This window comes from Euprymna scolopes, chromosome 3 (assembly GCF_053919585.1).
Source record: "Euprymna scolopes isolate OS-2025 chromosome 3, ASM5391958v1, whole genome shotgun sequence".
Lineage (NCBI taxonomy): Eukaryota > Metazoa > Mollusca > Cephalopoda > Sepiida > Sepiolidae > Euprymna > Euprymna scolopes.
This window is the reverse complement of record NC_136484.1, coordinates 72,142,862-72,165,479: the sequence shown is the minus strand read 5'-3', so window position 1 is coordinate 72,165,479 and position 22,618 is coordinate 72,142,862. Positions and strand designations below refer to the sequence as shown.

Genomic DNA, 22,618 nt, shown 5'->3' with positions numbered 1-22,618 from the left:
TTTTCATCTCACTACCATATTAGGTTTAATATAATAATCGATAGAGAATTGTCTCTATAATAATAAATACATAATCTGTATGAATTAAAGTGTATCTTATGACCGAGCAATGCCGGGCAGCCTGCTAGTATATATATATATATATATTATGCAAAATTTTTTACATTGTTATTTTGTAATTAACATGAAATTATGAGTAAAGAAGAAATGCTGAAACAATCTAAATAATATCAAATTGGTTCTTGCTTTCCAAATTCCAATTCACAGAAATTTTATGCAACAAAGAAAAATTTCATTTTTACTAATCAAAATGTGACTACATCACTAAACTACATTGTCCAGAGTCAGTACGCTATTCCGTTATATCAGCAAGCAAATGTTCAGATGACTTTCTTTTGCTGCTCGTCTGGCTTTTGAATTTTTGACAATGTTTATCATATCAAAAGAAGATGCTAAGATAGACTGAGATTTCAGATACGAAACAGCATTTTAAGTTATGTTTTTCTATTTATTTAAATGTATAAATTTTTTTGATAAAATTTAAATTTTACTAATAATTTATAGTGAAAGCAAAGTTTTTGTTTTACTGGAGTCAATTGTTAGATTCATACCTTTTTCACTGGTATTGAACATGATAGATCTGAGAAGATTCGAACTTGGCAGTGTCAATACAATAGTTTGCACAGTGAAGTGGATAACGACACAGATTTCAACCTCAGTCGGTACCATAGTATGAGACTTGCATCTTTGGATATTGGCAAGTTGTACTTAATTCTAAAAAGAATCGATAAAGCCAATGCTAACAACAGAATCATGCCGGTCAAAAAATTAGTACCATACTCATAATTTTCTGCCATTATAAAGTAGTAACAACAAATAGACTAGCAATGTTTGGGGCAAAAGTGTAACATATTTGTATTAAAACTTCTGCCCAGCTCTCTCTCACTTCTCTTTCTTTTGTGCCAAGTCTAATCCTCTTTTTAGATATAAACATGCAGACAACTTGTTTTTTGTAAATTCAAGAAACGAGTCAGCATAAAGGAAGTGACTCCTTGATTGAAAAAAAATCAGAATGTTTCCTCAAATTAAAGTCTGACAGGCCCATAAAAATATGATTTTTTTTTTTTTTTTTAAACTGGTGACAGATTGACAAATGGAGCTTCTTCTAAAGACGTTTAAACACATTTATAATAAGATGTGTTCATTCAATTTTCATGATTAACAATAAAAATACTATTTTAAAATTTAAACATGGCAGCTCGACAGGCAAACAAGAAACACAGATTCATCTTAAATAATGTATAAGAGTTTTAAAACTTTTAGAAACGGGTCAATTTAATTTCTTAACTACTTGATGTATTCTTAATTGTTTTGTTTTCAAAACATAAAACAAAGTTTTCGAAAATATAAGTATAATATATTTCGAAATATAAGTGAAAAAGAATTAAATGTGGTCAATTTAATTCAGTAAAATTTTAACTTTTTTTATTAAAAGAAAAAGGTTTCAACTTATAGATTATATCTTCATCAAATGGAACAAACAGATTACTAATTTCATGCAATCTGGATGAAAAACCTATGACGAAATCTGCATCAGTTTGAGATCAAAAAATATCTTTTCTAAATTTTAGAAATTATATGTCTAGGGTAATGATGATCAAGAAAATACCAACTTTTTAGGTATTTTTTTTTTCTTTTTAACTTTTACCCAGACATAAAAACATACACACAGACGTTTGACCTTTATATAATAGATAGTTCTGTAACTTCTTTAAAAGTACCTACAATTTGTTAAAACAGCTGCATTAGCAAAGTCACATAAAGTCTTTCTCATATAGATCTGATTTTCTCTCAAGTCGGCCATTGAAATCAAATTAGAGGTCAAAGCTTGATAGGTCATAATTTTGCCATGTTCAAGAGAACGAGAACTATGAAGGACAGTCATACTCATTTCTCTGAAGTGTGCCACTTATTTATAAATGTGAAAAATATAAAATGATAAAAGTGCCTCCCACACATAATTTTAAAAACATAACACAAAAAGGAAAATCTAATAATATATAAATGTAAAAAAAAAAAAAACTTATACAATGTCACATTGTTACACATCTTTAATATATATCAACAAAGATTGCATCATTGTTTGTTTTTTTTTTAAATGCCCAAACAAGGCATATTGCCACTTGGATGTAAAGGGTTGCTATTTGGGATTACATCTAACAGGTAATTTTTGGGAGTTGAGAAAAAAGATGTGTTCACATTAAATTTAAACTCCTACATGTCAGTACAGTCAGGCAGCAGGAAATGGTGGGAATTCCAAAGTCTAGCAGCCCAAGAGAAGAGTAGAAGGCTTTTCAGCACCTAGGGGCCTAAACAATGACGGTGAGATGTTGTTGCTTGTCAGGTTAGTTAAGAGTATGTATGTCAAGGGAGCATATGTGCCATTAGTTCAGAGAACATTCCATTAAAGTACTTGTAAAACAGGTGCAGGAATACAAGATTGCGGCAATGGGACAGAGGTTGGGCTTCGCTGATAGTAATGGACCTATTAGAGTTGAGATTGTCGAAGAGTGAGAGACTAGTGGTAGATACATGTCCAGATATGGCAACAATATTCCATGCATGGGCAAATTGTGGCTTTGTAAAGATATAGTGCGAGTAATTTTCTAGTATGGAGCCCACTTTGTTTGCAGTGGCCTTGGCAATCTCACAATTCATGTTGCTTGTAAATGTTCAGCTGGGAAATTTGAACAATGGGCTCTCACATAGGGTGTTATTTGTCATGGCAATCGGTGGTTGAGAAGGTTCTTTTTTCTTTTTTTTTTTTTTTTTTTGTAATTGTTAAAAAAAAAAAAAAAATTTAGTCTGAGTAGCATTAAATGTTATCATTCATTTATGGACCCATTTCATTACAGACTGAAGGTTATTTTCTAAGGTTTCCGTCATTGCCTTGTATATGTGTGTTGTGGGGGCATACACACCCTTATAATCACTAAGATAGACTTATCCATTAGTCATATAAGCAGCAAGTATAGACCGCTCAATGAGAGCTATCCGGATGTCGTACAGAGATGACTCTCCACGGACTTACTAATCTTCCTGTATCACTAACCCTGTTCTGGATATAAATGTTCTTCGTATTCTCACCAGTCGTTGTGTTTTCCTACTTTCACCTTTCCCGACTCCACTACAATGTGTATACTCGTTTTCCCTTCAAAAAGTGTGGTGTTATCTGCAAATATACCCATCTCGGACACAATTTTATCAGGGAGGTAGATTATGAATATCAAAAATAATATGATTGACTCCTGAAACACACCTGCATGTTGTTTGGATGTATAACCATTGCGGACAACTTGGATTTTTCTCTTGTATAGAAAATCCGATTATGTTAAGTAATCGTCCAGAATACTTAATTCTTACAAGTAAATATAGTCTCCTTCACAACCACCACCACCATACCTTATCATCTTTTTGTTCAATAAGACATTACTCTGAAATCGTTTTACTTTCATTTTTGTTTTATTTTCTTTTTAAAATCACCAACACTTTTGTATTTTTTCTTCTTCTTTTAGGCAAAATGCTGATGACATGACAAATTCAGAGAGAAGTAAGCTGGAAGTGTCAGCTTTTTGTTCAATAAATTATTCAACTAATCTAAATTAGGATGCATCCATTCAAGCTGTTTGTTATGCTTAAGCACAACAGACTGACAAAATTTTTCCCCAAATTAAAGTCTGACAGGCCCATTTTAAACTGGTGACAGATTGACAAATGGAGATTCTTCTAAAGATGTTTAGAAATGTAAGTGAAAAAGAATTAAATGTTGTTAATTTTATACAGTAAAATTTTAATTAACTTTTTTTATTAAAAGAAAAAGGTTAACTTATAGATTTTATCTTCATCAAATGGAACAAACAGATTACTAGTTTCATGCAATTTTTTTTTGATTCACAAAAAAAAAAAAAAATGAGTTTGTTCACATTGTTTTGGTTTAACTACCGTCATTTATTCATTTAATAATATGAGATTTAAAATTCATACGAGGTGCTTTAAACAAGTTTCCAGATATTTTTTTTCTACATGCTCTTAAAATTGCAGTAGGCTCTTGAAGATTCAATATATTATTGCTAGACATCTTATGAGATGACTGACCAATTTTTATGATTTCACATTCAAATGAACAGGTACAGCAGGAATTGGAATACACCCTACTAAAGCCTGATTGTGATGGCTAGTAACCTTCAAAAATGCAATCTGGACGTGAGGACACTTTAGAAGAACGATATGTAATAAAATTCTGTTTTAAACTTGGAAAAAATGCCACAGAAACGTATGTAATGCTTCAGACTGCTTTTGGACCATCTTGCATGAATCAAGCATCAGTTTTTGAGAGGCATAAGAGATTCAAGGAAGGCAGGGAGTGTGTGAGGGATGAATAGAGGTGTGGGAGGAGTAAGGGAATCAGACCACCAGAGTTGATTGGCTAAATAAAGAATTTCATGGATGTCCGTCATGTGTCTATAGAAACAACATGTGCACAGTTTGATGTCAGTGTTGGAACTGTACACACAATTATTCGTGAGGAACTGAAGACATAGAAGATTTGCACAAAGTTTGTCCGAAGAGTGCTCAGAGAAGATCAGACAGAAAGACATTGTCATGACAGCAAGATGGGCATCAAGACAGTTCCTCACCCTCCCTATAGTCCAGATCTTGTTCCCTGTGACTTTTAGTTATTCCCTAAATTCAAGAAAAACCTCAGAGGAAGTTGTTATGAGACAATTGAGGAGATGAAAGAGGCTTGTGTAGAGGGCCATTCACACACACACACACACACACACACACACAAGAGGACTACCATGGGGTCTTTCAGAAGTTGTTGGAAAAGTACAACAAGTGCATTGCAACCAGAGGAGATTACTTTGAATAAGAGTTTCATGTGTGTACGTTCAATAAAAGTGTCCATACGGAAAAAGTCTGAAAACTTATTGAAGGCAACTTGTATTATCAGCATGATTTTTTTATTTTATTTACTTAATTTTAAATTATTGATGAATTGTTTTTAAATTTTATTGGCCTTAAAGTAAACTATATTCTGTGTTTATGACTTATTAGATTAATAGCATATTAATATTACAGCATGAATTTCTTTGTCTTTATTTTTTTTTAATAAATGCAAAATACTGAGTTTACAACATTGTTCTCAAACTGAAAATTTAAAAAAAAAATCAGAAAAATCAATGATTGAATTGTATTTCTTAGAATGAAATAATAAAATAAAATAAAAAGAAAAACAATGAAAGTTATCTTTTCTCTTTAATAATGTTTATAAAGTGTCCGATGTTTCATCCAATCTAACAAGATTTAAAAACGAAGAAACACCCAGAAAGTGCATACCATCACCAACATCATTTGTCATTGAAAGCTTGACAATATAGTTACAAATATCCTAAAGAATGGTATGATGGATTTTTTTTTTTTTTGTAATAATTATTCACAGAAATATTACATTTATAACTATGCTATTACACCTGAAAAGATGCGAAAATTATTCCTACATACAATTGTGACCAAATTAAAAAATCAAGGAAAGAAATCCATCACAACATTATTATTAATCAATTATTCGTATACCTATAATAAAAGCTTAAAAGAAAATAGTTGAAATTAATTGAACAAATTCTGTTTAGATATAATGCAGAAAAACAGACAAATGTGAAAACAAACCGGGGTGAATAATGTCTAAATTTGTTGGCAAAAAGAAATGAAGATTTTTATCATGCAAAAGACAAACACCAGAGAAGACAGACGATTCTTTTTCTATTTTAAAAATGGTTAAAGATATATTACAGAAATCTTTAATTTAGAGGATACAAAATTTTCAGAGAGAAATTGTTACTTTTTTGTTCTATCATAATTATTCAAATTAATAATCAAAATAAAATATTTTTGAAAGCTTAAATTAAATTGTATGCTTAGATTGTTTTACTTACATAAAAATTTATTTATATTATTGCATTTTTAATAGTATATATACCACATCAAATGTAATAGAAAAATTGTTCTAAAAAAAACAAAAAAACAAAAAAAAAAAACTGTTTTATTTGCAGCATACGGTTGTTTCAGCCGACCACAAAGATATTCGTGATGTCAAAAAATATATGAAACATTTTATTTCTCGGTGAGGCACACCATACTGCTCCTAAAAATGTAGGTGACCTTCCAAATAGATAAAAACGTTATCCACAACTTTTGTAGATGCTTTTGTAGCAAAGCGTTCTTTTTTTTTTGGGGGGGGTGCTAGCCCCATGCCCAACCTTCCCAGAAGTACATACAGCGCCTAGACTTCCCATATGGTCACCCATCTGGTACTGGCCAGGCTCAAGGTTGCTTAACTTTGGTGATCTGGTGAGAACTGGTGTCAAATGATTGTGCCATACATACGTATGTAGAATTAAACGTGCTTCTTAACTGGGAGGAAGGGCCTCAGTAGGGGAGATTTTCACATCAACACTGACACTTGATCAATTCATGTGTCTGTGGTTTGTAGCACAGCCTCAGCAATCAGTTTTCGGTTTGTTGACCGTTGGAGTCCTTGCAGCAACACAAATTTTATTGAATCACCTGATTACGATACTCTGAAACAAATGTGTTTGGTTGCTTCCATATCATTAGTATTCAATTCTAATTTTTTCAAGTATGAATTTTACTATGCTGCACACATCTTTCAGAATCACACACGCAAAGAGTAAAGAAATACTCTTTGTGTCAATGCACTAACTACCATTACAAACTACAACTTACATGGCTATAAAGTCGCATCTATGAAAATATTGTAAAACTTTTGTAAGAAGTATGTCGTAATTTGCTTGAAGCATTGTTTCTTAGATAAAAAGTGTTTTTGAAGGCTTGTCAATGTAGAAATTATTCAGTTATTGCAAATAGATAAATAATTTGCAGAAACCCAACCAAAAACAACAGCATAAAGAGTGGACATATATTTTCTATCTCTTCAAAATGGATGATGCATCCAAAATTATTTGAGAATTTACGATCTATAGTCAGGTAAATAAATGAATATTTATTTAAACTATAGAATTGAATTGTATTTATTTATTTATTTACAGCAACTGAATAATTCCTGCATTGACAAGCCTTCAACAACACCCCTTTTATGTAAAATTTTTGATTCAAAACAAAGTGAGCATGAGCATAAATTATTTTCTAATTATTTAAAAGGGTTAAGGTAACAAAATATAGTCATGCACTCATACTTATAGACAATCTGAACAACCAATATAAACATGAGGTTCCAATACCAATCAACATAATGCAAATACATGCTTAAATGGCACATAAACATCGATATTGGTTAGGGTTATACAGAATCATGCATCGTTATTTCTTGAAAAATTAATCTTTTTGTATCATAATAAAAAAAAGATGTAAGATTTGTAGTTTAAATTAAAACAATGTAAATTACAATTCTTTATTTTAAATATCAAAACGAGGATTTCAAATGTGCTGCAAGTAATTACTATGTTGTCATCTGACGAAAATTTAAGATAGATCTTAAAAAATATAGTCAGGATTAATAACATAAGCTTTCTATTTATCATAACCTAATTATGCTATTCATTACTAGTTTGTATCGAATCAGTTTTGCTCGGGATCAGTTATGTCAAAATCTGTTTTTGTAAATATTTCTACATTCTATAAACATTAATTTTTTGCTAGGTTCAATATCTAAACTACAAATTAACTTGTTTCTAATTTAATAAAAATGAAGCAAGGCATAAAAAATGAATAAATAAAGTAGGCCGATAATCCAACAGTTTTTAAATTACAAATAATAAAATTGCTTTTATTTGTAAAGAAATCAATTAGCAAAATTTTAAGTAAAACAGGAATAATAAATAAAAGCTATAAATCATTATTAGTCCCGTTAGTTGTTTTAAGGTGATTATTTAAGAATGGCTTCATATTCTTAAACTGTACAAACAAATTAAGTACTTATTTTTTTAATACATTGTACCAAAGTACTACTTATAAATAACATAATACAACAATAGCAAAAGAAAATTGGTTAGTCAGAATCAAAATTTGATTTGTCAACTTAAATGTTATTTAGGTTTAACTTTTAAAATCTAGCTGACATAATTTTATATATCAAATGTGGGGAACATTACGTCACTGTGGTTATTAGCAATACATTATGTACAAGTATAAACCTAATCAGTATAAACGTTGACTCAAAATCTATAACTGGCAAATTTACACTGAAAGTGAATTTCATACATTGCACCTGTTTGAATAATCCCTAGAGAATTCACACATGACCACATGATCATCTTGAGCTAGAAGCTGATAGCTCCTCTGAAATTTTGAATCTGTTTACACCGATTAAATTTTTGTATGTAGAATCGTCATTTTTAAGATAAAATGTCTTTAAATGTTTATCATAAACCAGTTACAATAGTTATTTACTTAGAAATAAAGATTGTCACAATGTTTAGAATTAAGTAACTCTGCAGATAACCAACCTAAAAGATACAGGATTCTCGGCATTACTGTAGTACATAGCGTGTCTATGAAAAACAAAAGTTATTTGATGTTATAGATAGCAACAAAAAGAGAAACAAAACAAAGGAAAAGAGAATGGTTTTAAAAAAAGCACAAAACAGCAAAACTGATCAGTTAAAGGCATATAGGCAAATAAGTTGTCGTTTTTTTTTAATATAAGAAGCATATATTTAAAAATACAATTCAAGGCAAAGGCTGAAATAATAAATTCCTTTCTGAGTTGTTACAAATTAACTCAAGTTTTTCATAAAAACTGTAACACTATAAAAAGTTCATTGAAAATCCGATTTAAATAAAATTAAAAATATTAAAATAAGTTAGATAGTTGTATTTCTTTTCATTAAGAAAATTAAAAAGATAAGTTTTTTTGCCTTATTTTTTAAAGTTGCATCAGGTTAATCAATCTGCTAATCATTTCGAAATGTGAAATTATTATATGCCAGATCAAATATTCTGAAAATAGATATGAAGAATTAAGATTCATAACCCTGAAATATCACTTAATAAAAAAAATAATAAAATAAAATAAAAAAAACGACGAATGTCTTTATATCTTTTTCAATATAGGCATTTTATTATATGCATATTGTATTCATTCTATTTTTAATTTTATTTGTTTTCACCTCTTTTTTTAACTCCATTTTGATTTCTACTTCCTACCTTTTAACAAATACCCCATTTCTCATGACAACAATTTTAATTCATCTCCATTTCCATTCTACCATTGAAAGCATTTGAGACATGGCAAATTTCACCTGTTCTATAATTATGCCCTCTAAGATCTTCTAGGCCATATTTTTACAGACTTTGAACTTTGCCTTTTACACATTTCTAACTATAGATTAATTTAATTTTGATCAGATTTTATCTTCAAATTAAATGTGCTCATTATGAACTTTACCCTCTTTCCCGGTCCTTTGATCTCTGTTTATAACCATAATTTTAAAGTTTCTATTTTTATACTAACTACTATGTTGCTTTTATTCTACTTTGCCTCTGAAGAAAAAAGTATAAATTTTCAAAACTTCATAGAATAAAAAAATAAAACTTATTATATTCCCTGTTCTGAACATTTAACAATAATGTAAATTTTTATTCTTCATCTTTCAAAATTATTTGTATATTAACGCCTTTTCTAGAATATTGAACATTTTGATAACATTCATATTCTGATTGTATATATGAGAGAGAGACAGAAAAATTCAGTGTTACAGGAGAACTATGGACAGTACTCAATTACTTGTAGATATTTTTTATTCAACGGACTCTATACATTAGTTTGATCAGTACCTTTGCATTCGCACAGCTTTCAGGGTTAAAGATACCAAATGTGATCAATATCAAATCATTTGCTGATAAATCAATCACATTTAATATCTTTAATCCCATGGGTTGGGTTTTCAGCAAGTCAATGAAACTAAGGATAAAGATGGAAGATCAAACTAGTGTATAGTATCCATTAAATAAAAACATTTATTATTTATTCATATTTTAAACTTTTAAAAAATGGTAAATCTCAAGAGATTGTCCATTTGGTTCCAGATGGACATTGTCTGAAGATAGCAGTTTCAATCCTACCCAAAGCGTGGCAGAGGTTTAGTTGGCCAAAAACGTGGTGAGACGACAACTACGGATGGCAGTGATTGTTGAGAATGTAGTTAGGAGATTCGAAGTTCCTATCCGTTGCGGTTACCACCTGACGAAGGCAGGAGGAATAGTTGGACGAAACGTTGTGAAAAACAACAACCAATAAAGATGAAAAACAAGAACTAATAAAGATGAGAATAATAGTCTAAAATAAAAGTAAATTAATATATATAATGCTCATCTCAAAATTGAATTCCAATTAAGGAATAATATATATATATAAGATAGTCAGGACATAAAATATAAATACAAACTCATTTGATCATTATAGATTGATACCTTTTCTTTTTACATCAATATTATCATGAAAGTGGATGAATCTGTGCATATAAAAATTATCATGACTGAACAACCAAAGTGTTAAAAATTTAAAGAGATTACAAATTTAGTCTTTTATCATTTTTTTTTTTCGGAAACCGAGTCGCAAAGTACATGTTCAGAAAGGAATTAGTCACATAAAATACAGTTAGAAAAATTAAAGCGGATTCATTTATTTCGATAAAAATAAACAGCATGAAACGAATACATTCTGAGTAAGAAAATGAAAGAGTTAAACAAATCCCGAGTTTGTTTATTTTAGTCATAAAACTTACTATAGTTTTCAATATATAACCACAGATTATATGCAAATTTTAATTATTTTAAAAGGGTTTGTTGATTATACATGTGTTATCTGATGATAATTTTTTCCTGTAGTTTTTTTAACATAAGCATGATTATTTAAAATGAAAAAAAAAATTGTAATATCTTCTATCTATATAAAAGCGAAAATGTGTGTATGTTTGTATGTATGTATGTATGTGTGTGTGTGTGTTTGTATGTCTCGCAAAAACTTTCGACAGGAGTCACGGATTTTTACGAGATTGGTATCATTTTAAACTTCCAACCTTTGCCTGCCAAATATCGAAAAATTGGCCAAAAACATTAATTTCTTCACCTTAAAATCAGCAGTTTTCTACGGGGGGTGGGGGAAAGCAAAAACTGTCCTCTCATGACGAGTTCGGTTCTACGCATGCGTCATATGATATCAGAACATGATTTACTTTAAATATTTGAAAAAGCGACACAATTTCAGCGACGTCATCTTAGCTCAGTTGCTTAGAGTGCGGCCTCATTATCTAAAGGTTTTGGGTTCGAATCGTGGTGTGAGATGTCTTTTTTTTTTCGATTTTTAAAATTTTAATATTGAAACGGTTATTTAAGCCAGTTTTTTTTTTTTTTTTTTGGTTTTTATTTTTCAGATTTTTTAAAGAAGTTTTAACGTTCGTTTTTCTGTTTCCTTTTTTGTTTTTCCCATTTTTACATTTAACATTGTTCGTTTGCCTTATGTTAGTTTTTTTTGTGTTTTTTTTTAAATATTTACTTTGCTTATTATTATGTTTTGATTAACACCCCCCACCCCAGCACACACACCTCCAAACACCCGGGCAACGCCGGATACCCCCCGCTAGTTCATATACAAAGGGAATTTAAATTTATAGGATGCAATACAATGAAGAGGTGTAACAAATAGAGACTTACTGAAGTGAATCAAGATATAATGATGGAATAAGATAAGCAGATTCACATTCATTAATACAATATATATCTTTTCTATTTTACATGTATTGCATTCTTACTTGCATCAGCATGGTTAGATGGAGGTTTGGTATTGTTATATTTCGATAAATCTTTCCTTCATCAAACATTTGTTTTACTTTCAAACATGCATATTATTGTATACACCTTTGCATTTTGTTGCCTTCTATAAATTTAAATTTCCTTTATACACATACTAAACAATACTTCAAACAAACTAGATTAACTTCTTCTTTACGTTATCACATTACAGTTTTCCACTTCTTTCCATATTTCAGTTGCATTGAAATAAGTATCAACTAATTTGGTATTCATACCAGTTAGGGATACATTCTCAACAATTTGCCAGCGACACTTGTTACTGGTCTGAAGAGGTTCACTCTCCCAGGCTTTACCTTTTCTTTGAGAAGAGGATACTTTATTGCTAATCACATGAGGCAACACTACTGAGGAATGCCAACTGGACTGCACATACACTTTTTATAGGTCAAAGTGCACTGACTTTTCAACTTAACATTGCATATAACAGCTTTGAGAGGTAAAAAAAAAAAAAAAAGAAGTGCAAATAAAAATTTAAAATTGCTAAATCTAACATGAATATTATATTTTATTGTATGCCTGATATTGGAATGAGACCACACAACCCTTTTCCTATATAAATGGAGGCATTAACTATTATAAGTTGTATTCCTGTCTGTTTGGTCACAATTTGATTAATATACACAAAACGTACACCGATTTACAAATTAATTTTTATACTGAAAACGGACTCGTATATATTTTTATTCCAGCATAATTTTTATATATGCTATTTATTCAAAATAAATCTCCATTCAATGATTAACTTCATTTGCATATTACATTAAAAAAACTTTCATTAATTAGATCTATGTTATTAATGCTTTTTAATAATAGAATCGTTTTAATTGTTCTATTTATTTAATCGTTTTAATTATTCTATTTATTTAATTTAATTTTCATTATTAATAGTTGAACAGTTGCATGTAAGTTTATTTAAGCTATGAGAGTTATTTCCCCTTTAAGCTATGAGAGTTAATGTTTGATTTTCATAGACCAAGATAGATGTGTTTTATGCTTCCAGAAATCACTTTTTGTAATAGGCAATATGTTTCGACCAGGCAATGCCGAGTATATACAGCTAGTATATAAATATGAAAAAAAAACTTTTGTTGATATAACAATGATTATAAAGATGTTCTCATCAGACAAAGAGCTGAAAACTTATTCCAACCAGTTTATTGGATCTGCTCAAAGCGATTCTTTAGAGGTGTCTCTCTGGCTAGATCATTGTCAAATTACCAATAATAAATATAAAATAATTTGTACTTACACTCAGGTATATTATTAAGGAATGAATAGAGAGAAAGAAAGAAAGAGAGAGAGAAAGGAGGGTGTCTATTATTGGCTATTTGTAAGAGCTCACATTTTTAACACATGGGTTTTACTTTTCCAAACAAATATCCTGTATGCTAAATGATACTTCCATGTCCTTTCTTCCGTTTATGTGTTCCTATGTCTGCCAATTTTGCACTTGATCACACATTTCATCTTGTCTACATCCTCTCCAACGCTATCACAATATATAATACATTAACAACATTACTTTGTGATACAAGCACCCAAATGGTGACAGTGTTTTTGTCTTACCATCTAGAAAATTTGCATTTTTTTCCAAATCTAAAATACTATTTTAATTAGTACATGGTGTTTCAGGACTTTTTCAATTGCTGTATTGTATTCTGTTCACAAAATATAGTGGTGATTGCTAGAAGAAATCTTAAAATAAGATAAATTGTGAATCATTCTATTGACAGGAGATGATTCTTTTTTTTTAAGTGTATATATATATATATATATATATATATATATATATATATATATATATATATATATATATATATATATATAGGAATGAAATTTCTGAAAAATTTAATAATTATCATAATAGATTTTAGTTTTTTGTGTACATTTTTGTTCAAACTTAATGAAATTACAGTACTTATTCAGAATATAGATAATGCTATTATCAGACTTTTCCAGACAGTTTACATAAAACGCTGAACAGTGCTAAAATACTGAGCCAATGAAATCGCAGCAGCTAACATCATTTAAGGATTTTTATTTATTATCATTGGTTATTACAAGAAAATGTTTTCTTGATTTGAACAAAAGAAAAAAAATCAAAACAATCTCAGTTGTTCATAAAAATAAATATTGATTCATAAAATTACTTGGCAATGAGTTTTTTCTTGATTGGAATTTTTATTTTCTGAAAGTTTTGTAAAAATTATCCGATAAATAATTATTGTATTTTTTCTTAAAAAAAAAAATCATTGAATTATCTTTGTAATAACAGAAATTATATATTTTTCATTGACAATAAAAAGATTACAAAACTAATGTTTGGCACCGTCTGTCATTTTACATTAACTGCTTGAAGAATTATGATAGCACAGTCATTATTCTGCATAGGTACTGAATTTATTTTTGAAGAATTACTATTTAAAATTTACATCAGTATAACCTAACAATATTAGACAAATAGGAAAAAATAGTTATCACCAGTTCCTTCAAAACAATGTGTTAGATGTAATATGAATAGATTTGTATATTGAACATCGATTTTTACTTGTATTGGTTATATACTGGAAAATACAGTACCTATTTATTTAAAATATCTTAATGAGTTTTAAATTAAAAAAGATATTAAAGACTTCATGGTATTAAAACATGATATTTTTAAATATTCATGGAATAATATAAAAATAATTAGCCAATCTTCAGATTGCGGGGCTTCTTTGTGCAGGTTCTAATAAAAAAAATTTTAAATTAAAGAAAATAAAATAATAATCTAATTATTACATCCAATGAATCTTTTGAATCTACAATAGTTATTACCAAGTATCACTTTTGAGGGACGGTTCGATAATTTGGATTATTCCGACGACTATTCTCTTGTTATTTTCAGAATGTTTTAGTCAATGTAACATTCAACCTATTAGATACTGAACAGATAGATCCTCTAGTATATAATTTAGTTGAGAATAACGGGAAATGAAACAGAGTTAGCAGAAGTTAATTTACTCACCCCCTCAGGTTTAAAATTCCTTAGACCGTGAGAGTATTGAAAATGGATATGATATCAAATGGCTCAAAGAGCAAGGGTAATAGCAAAGGGAGTCCATTTGAAAACATGCAAGCATATATAATAACATATGCTGACAAGACATAAGTAATTAGTGATATTAATCTGAACTCTTTATTTACTGCACAGAGATAGATTGTTCTCTTTCTGCCAGCCATAACTGGATAAAAGTGTTAAGTCTTTGTCCTTGAATTCAGTTAGTTAATTTTGCTTTTAACTAAGCATATATTTAAACACAAATGAAAAAAGATTTTATTTTTGCATTAATTTTGTCCAATTTGTATTGAATTGTGCTCAGCAATCTGAAGAAAAGTCAAATTATTCCTAAGTATTTTTAACTTGAAATAACAGGGGTTTTTTTTTCAATGTACATTGGTTTAGACTAAAGGGTCAATAATTTATTTTTAAAATAATTTTTCAAGTGGGATGAAACAAATTTAAAATGTTTTTTTTTCTTTTCAGTGTCTCAGAAAGGCATTAATTTCTTTCTTTTTTGCACATATATTTTTCCAGCATTTCTTTAAAACAAACAAACAAAAAAACAGTTTAAATTTATTTTCTTTCCAGGACTCTGAGATTATTCATCTAATAAATAGCATTTAAAATTGACCAAATTTCAATCAATATTCATGTTTCGCAACCTGTGATGCAAAGTATAACAATGTTAAAAGCTAAAACGGTTTTTGAAAGATATTTTTCAAAGACATTTTGTAAGTAAGAAAAAAAAAAGCAGAAAGGCCTTGATTCTAATCTTACCGAAGAGATTGAAAGGGACGACGACTGGAAGAAACAAAATAATTTATTTAATAAAATAATCAAAATAAATAAATAAACAATAAAATCAAAAAGAACTTTAAAAAGGCAAAATATAAATAATTGAAATTTTTTTTCTTTTTAAAAATTCTAAAGTTAAATTTTAAGGAATGAATATTCACAAAATTAGAATTTTATTTATTCACGATTTTATGTTAAGTGTTTACAAGATAAATATTCAAAATATGGACAGAAAATTAGATTATTTGACAGAATATGGGTGCATGATAAAATAAATGCTTTTATTTAATTTAGCTTCTTTGAGAAAAGTGACACAATACTTTCTTTTGGGTTAAGAGCACAAATAAACCATAATCCTTGCCCTTTGAAATTTTAATTCAGGCAAGAAATTTTATTCTATTAAGGAATTTAGAGGCTTCAAAATTGCTTTCAAACTTTGAAATTCAAATCAGTCATTTTAATCTATTATCAATTGTATTATTTGGATTTTTTGACTACTGTTCTCATCTTAAGTGTTATTATCATAAAATTTTGGTCAATGTAACCTCCAACTTTCTTTAAGTGTCTCTTGTTGAACTTAGAAATCTTTGTCATACTCAGGAATCTGCACAGAATTTTGAATGGAACCCTTTATTTAATTCACTAGGGTAGCACGCTCTCATTCCATTAGCCATGACTAGTAAAAGTTCTAAGTAATTTGCAATTATATTCTGAGTATCATACTGAGGATTTAATCTTCAACCTCTATAAGAATGTAAACTTAACAACTCAATTTTACCAAGTACTCCATCCACTATAGTCCAGTCAATCTAGCTGAGTTTTGGGCTGAACCTTAAATAAATTGCTAACAAAGGTTTTTAACTTAGATATTGGGCATGAATATACAAGTTAAAAACCTTTGTTAGCAATTTGTTAGAAGGTTTAGGCACATTTTGATTGAACTATTATGCTATCCTAAAGATCCATAACATAGTGGATAGATTCCAGAATTTGACAAGACACACTTGAAGAAGGGCCAAAGTTACATCAACCGAAATGTGAAAATAATGCTCAAAATGAGAACAGTAGTCCAAAGAATCAAAATAATATGTATAATTAATCCTTATCTCAAAAATTCATAAATGTATTATTAATAGATTTACAAATGGCTAACTTGAGTTCACATAAATTGTACTTCAAAATTTGAAAGTAGTTTTGAAGCTCTTAAACTGCCAAGCTGTAATTTCATGCTTGAATGTATGCTTAAAGGGTCTAAATCTAAAAGAAAACATTGTGCCACTGTTGTATCAAAGAACCTAATTTTAATTTATTCACAATTCTTGTTTTAATGATTTACATGATAATATTCAAAAATGACAATTTTAATATTGCTATAGTTACTTATATTTTTGGAGCTAAAATTCATAAATTTTGTTAAGATACAAAACAACAAATTAAAGGTTCAGGAGGTTTAAAAAGTACAAAATATTTTAATACTATACAAGGAAAGGTCATATATTAGAATACCTGTCGCAGGATGGATTAAATTAATCCTCCACTTAGAACAATTTTCCATCACTCATGTTCTCTTAGGAAAATTAATATTAAAATATAACAATACTAAAGTTTGTTTAATTTTGTGTTAAATGATTCTAGAAAATGTCTAAAATTTAAGGCATAAGTTTAAAGGGTCTTAAGAAATGAAAATTCAGGGAATCTTGCTTATTTAATGTCTAATGACTACATATCAAATTTAATTCAAATCTGAAATATTTGAATTTTCAAATGGGAGGTTGTGCCTATATTATGCCTTCTAAAAACCCTTTAAAATACCCCCCCCCCCCAAAAAAAAATTCAAATTTGGGGAATATTTATTGATGTCTAATCCCTACCGTTAAAATTTCACAAAATTTGAAGGGATCTGAATTTTCCCCCTTGCATAAAACTAAATTAAACTAAATATTACCTACCCTTATGATTAGCAATTGTGTTTCAAAATTCATAATGATTGGCTTGTTAGGTAAGCAATTAATCCTATAGATAGAAATATTTAAAAATATAAACATGCCCAACTTTAATAAATTTTCTTTGACTTAAAACTATCATGAATATTTGAATCCCATTTAATAACTGATGCTGCTAATACACACACACATATATGTATGTATGTATGTATGTATGTATGTATGTATAAAATTAAATTACCCATGGAGACATGTTTTGCCGTTGATGACTCATCAGTGTGGCTGAACCTAGCGAGATTCAAAACCAGGACCCCAAAATTGAAAGCCTGTTGTCCTGATTTCAAATCTTGCTAGGTTCAAAATGCATGTCTGTGGATAATTTAATTTAAAAAATATATATGTTGCTCCCCATTTGGGAGTATCACATTGGTGAACGAAGAATTTGTTCACAAGTACCACAGACAAAAATAAGCCAATAAATCGCATTTTTCTAAGTAAAAGTGTGCTACCTGACAATGCTGAGTAATTAATTCACAAGTAATAATAAGCTACGAAACACATTTTAATTTTTTTTATATATTTCAGCTATTTCATAAGCACATCAATACAACTTACCTTTATTGAAAAACAATATAAAATGCACTTATGCTTACAAAGTTAAGCTATTTTCAAATGTGCTTCAAATTAAACAATACAAAAATAAGCTTGAATAAAAGATTAGTTGAACTTGATGCATGCATTTTGTCGGTTAATAATTTTTGCACTGAAAAAATGTAAGGCAAAAATAAAAGCTTATGAATTTACAAATGAATAAATTTGAACATATTTCCTTAAAAAGAATTTAATTATTCAACGGAAAAAATATTACAATTATATTTCGATAATCATCATATTTTTCCAAAAATTTTCTGAGATATTTCATTCCCAATCAAATCAGAAAATTAACTGAAACTTTTAAATCATGTAATATAAATTTAATATAATGCAATATAAAGAAAAATGTTTGAAAAATATTTAACACATTCGTGCTAGATATTAACCAAACATTAGCCGTTTTGATGTTAGCAAAAGACATAAAATAATCCGTTTCTTCAAAATTTATACTGTATATTTGTTTTCTTCATTTTCTTTTTTCTTTATTCTGAAGTTCATATAAAATGGTCTTCAGATTTATAACACATCAGCATTTTCCAACGTTGACCAGAACCAAATTTATCTTTGCAGAGAAAATTTAGAGGTAAATTGTTGATTTTGTTTTTGACATTGAAGAACATGATTGCGTTTTGCAAAGGGAAAGAAAACATAGATCAAACATATAACAATCGGCAACTTTAAGACTCACATTACATATCCATCATATCATTCTCAAAATATTTCTCTCAATGGAACACATATGCTCAAATTTCACTGACCAGATTTCACTTTTACACAACACACACACCATACAACTATTGACCCAATCCATTCTTTCAATGTGAGCGTATCAACAAAATTTCCTGTTCTGCACAACGTTTAGTTGAAGTCTAGATTCAATATATTCGTCCCTTTACTTCTTAAGGACTCAAGTTTAACAAATTGGATACATCGCATTTTGCATTCAACCTCTCTCTCATATATATGTATTAATGTATATGGTCCTAGAATAAAAATGATCTCCATTGGCATAAAAATCCCAAGATATGATAGTTTTCATTTTTTTTTTTTTTTTTTTATCGTCTATTCACTTAATAAAGACAGAAACCTAGACACACCAACATGTTATATTAATGGGATAACGAATACAAAGAACAGATTAAAACGCCTAAGCAATATCGGCTGGGTTAATGCTTAATCTCAAAGTCATGATTTAACATATTGTTAGAATTAACAGCGCTCACCTGATAAAAATCAGACATACCTTCTTTTTTTCCCTTTAATTTGTTTGTACGCCAAAAATCTTCTACAAAAAGAGAGTTATGGGACACCAAAAATGAGCATATGGTTGGAAGATTATGTCTTGTGGTTCACAAAGAGAGAGTAAACCTTCACTAATAATCAATGCTTTAAAGTTTTTAGCTCATTTAGTGCACTTTTGACATCAAAGTTTGCCTTTTAAAAACAAATAAAAATTACTCAATATCTGTTTATAGAACTGAAAGTTTAGCTTTAATAAGACCAGTATGCCATAATAATCTGAAGCACCCATATCTACCTCTTGAATAATCTGGATTTAAACATTTCTGTTATTACTCTTCTGGCACAACTTCTGATTTTTTTTTCTTCCCCCAAGCAGCTACAAGTTTTTCATCTTAGAGTTTTGTTCTTGACAGGGTTAAAATCAGATTCAAAATTTGAGGATTTTGAAAAAAACTATTTTACAGTTTTGAAGTATATTTTCCAGTTTAATTTTTAATATATGTTCAATTTTTGAGACTTATCTCTCTATTAAAGAAAAAATAGGTCGGGTTAGGGTTTAATGATATAACAGAGTTGAAAAATATTTTATACAAAGTTTATAAATAAAATCTTATTCCTTATTGAATAAAATATCATTGTGATATAATTTTTAATAATTAATACAAAACAAGTATTACAGATAATGATGTTTATGGATTTGTGAGCTTAAATCAAGATCAGAGCATCTGAATAATGTCCACCATTTTGTCTGCATTAGTAATTTCGTAGTTGCCCTGAAATACCTACATTCAAAACTCTTGGTTATTACTCTTTTGACATAGCTATTGAATGCTGGGTTTTTGGGGTAGTTACAGGGAGCTTAGGCATCTGAAGTGGCATCATTTTTAGCATTCTGGTCTTAATTTGGTTAAAAGATTTGGAGTTTTCACAGAATAGCCTTAATTTTCTTTTTTCGAGAAAATGTAATATAAACTTAATCTTTAGCAACTGAATGGATTTATTTAGATCTTCATTAATCACATTCGTGTATGTAATAAAATTCTGGCAGTAAATGAATTTCAATTTAATTTTCAAATCTCTTTTATATCACATGATTAAGTTAACCAATCAAAACTCCATTGTAAATCAGCCAGGATAAACAATTGCACTTGTAGAACTATCTTTACACTTAATTTCAAAAATATTTGGCCAAAGAATAGACAACAAATTAAATTTTGATTATTTTAGAGAGAAACTAAAATCTTGAAAATGGAGTCACCAATTGCACTAGTTAAGTTATATAAATAAAACAAACTCTGAAACGTTTTCTTTCTTTTCAAGTATACTTACTATTAAGAATATTTTCTGTGAATACAAATTCCCAGATCATTTATAATTAAAACAATTATTGGTTTAAAAAATAAGGGTGTGAAATAAAAATAAACAGTTTTAACACAAAGAAAATGAAATAATCTAAAAATGGAACAAAACATTACTGATAAATATCTTGCACATTTATTTATGAAAATCAGGTTTATTATTCATGGAAGGCTCTAATAAGCTATAATCTTTCCTAAACAGACCATAAACTGATTCAAGTCCTGCAAGACAGTAACATTCCTTTAGTTATTACCATCTCCAAGAAGAGTATAGGAAGGTTTCATAATGAAGAGGGGATGCTATTTTCGAAACATTGCTTGATTTTTTGGTGGAGCAAGGTTTTTTCTGTAAGTGACGAGTCATTACTAAAAATAGCAGTTTTATCTATTTGGTCATTTTGTGAATCTGATATTAACATTTTGTTCTTTAACTTAATTTTATACTACCAGTTTAGTATTATTAGACTAGGCTAGTCTTCAGGAGAACTGGAGAAAATTATAGGTAATTTAGGCCATCCATAATTGTGTCTAATTTCCATAAATGATTGCTGGGTAAATAAAACTAAGACTGATTTTCAGCAGCAGATCTTGATAATGAGCTGTAAAGAAATTTCTGTAGAATTATAATAAATTATAAAAATGTTAACATGCACATTTACATTAACAGGCAAAGAATGAACAAAAAATATAAAGCATCATATTAATATTATTTAGTTATTTTCAGTAAGACACACGGGACCGGCATGCACAAATTAATAGTAAAGATACAGATATTGTACATGTAATACAAATTGTACAAGATTAAATCAAAAGAGCTGAATGGAAAAGACAATCTGAAAAGTATTAAATATTCATTATTAGATTATTAACATTAAGATAAAAATGTCTTAAAATAAATTTTCAGAAAAAAAGAAAAAAGTATCTTATTTAAACAATCTGTTTTCAGTGGATACGTCCATTCAATGCTATATATACTACAGTGATATTAATAAATCTGAAATCAAAATTAATACTGATATATTTCAATGTTATATATCATAAATAAAAATATGAAAAATGGAGATGATGGTAGGGGTGAGAGAAAAAGAGAATGAAAATTAGTAAATACTTCGTTTGATCAAACTTGTTTTGATGAAATACTGCTACATATAACTAAACAATTTTGATAGCATTTTGATTTATGGGGTTGCTTTTTAATAGGCATGTATGCATCTGACATTCTGTATATGAGGAAACCTATTAATTCAAACAATTTCTTTCTTTATTCTACTATCATGTTGGTTGTTCTTAACTTTGTATATTGTTACGCTTTTCTAAGAAGGCAGGAGTTAATAGTTAAGTCTCTATGATTGTAGGGAAAGTGAACAAATTACCATATAAACCTAATTTCATTTGAAGCAGCAGATATCTGAAATCAATAAGAAAAATTAAATGGAAATTTAGATGTGTCAATCAAATTTGACATAAATGAAAATCTTCTAGAAATTAATATTTATTATGATAACTATTGTTTCCAAGTGATTCTCTGTATATATGTTCAGTTTGTTTGAGTTCATGACATAACTCATTTTGAGGTTTCGCATTGCCATTCTCATCTAAGATACTATTCTCACAATGTTCCATCTGATGTACCTATTTACAATGCCTCCCCACGGGACAGAGTTAGACAC

General features: G+C 28.9%; 1 protein-coding gene across 1 annotated transcript in view; it reads right to left on the bottom strand.

Annotated features, from left to right (window-relative positions):
- Positions 1-22,618, bottom strand: part of LOC145261143 (protein FAM135A-like) — a 567,493-nt gene that overhangs the window by 133,616 nt on the left and 411,259 nt on the right. Inside the window, exons 6-8 of the mRNA XM_080119438.1 lie at positions 19,592-19,633; positions 15,734-15,757; positions 8,547-8,591 (exon numbers count right to left, since the gene is read on the bottom strand). Coding sequence (XP_079975564.1) covers positions 8,547-8,591; positions 15,734-15,757; positions 19,592-19,633 — 111 coding nt within the window. The remainder of the gene's footprint in view (positions 1-8,546; positions 8,592-15,733; positions 15,758-19,591; positions 19,634-22,618) is intronic.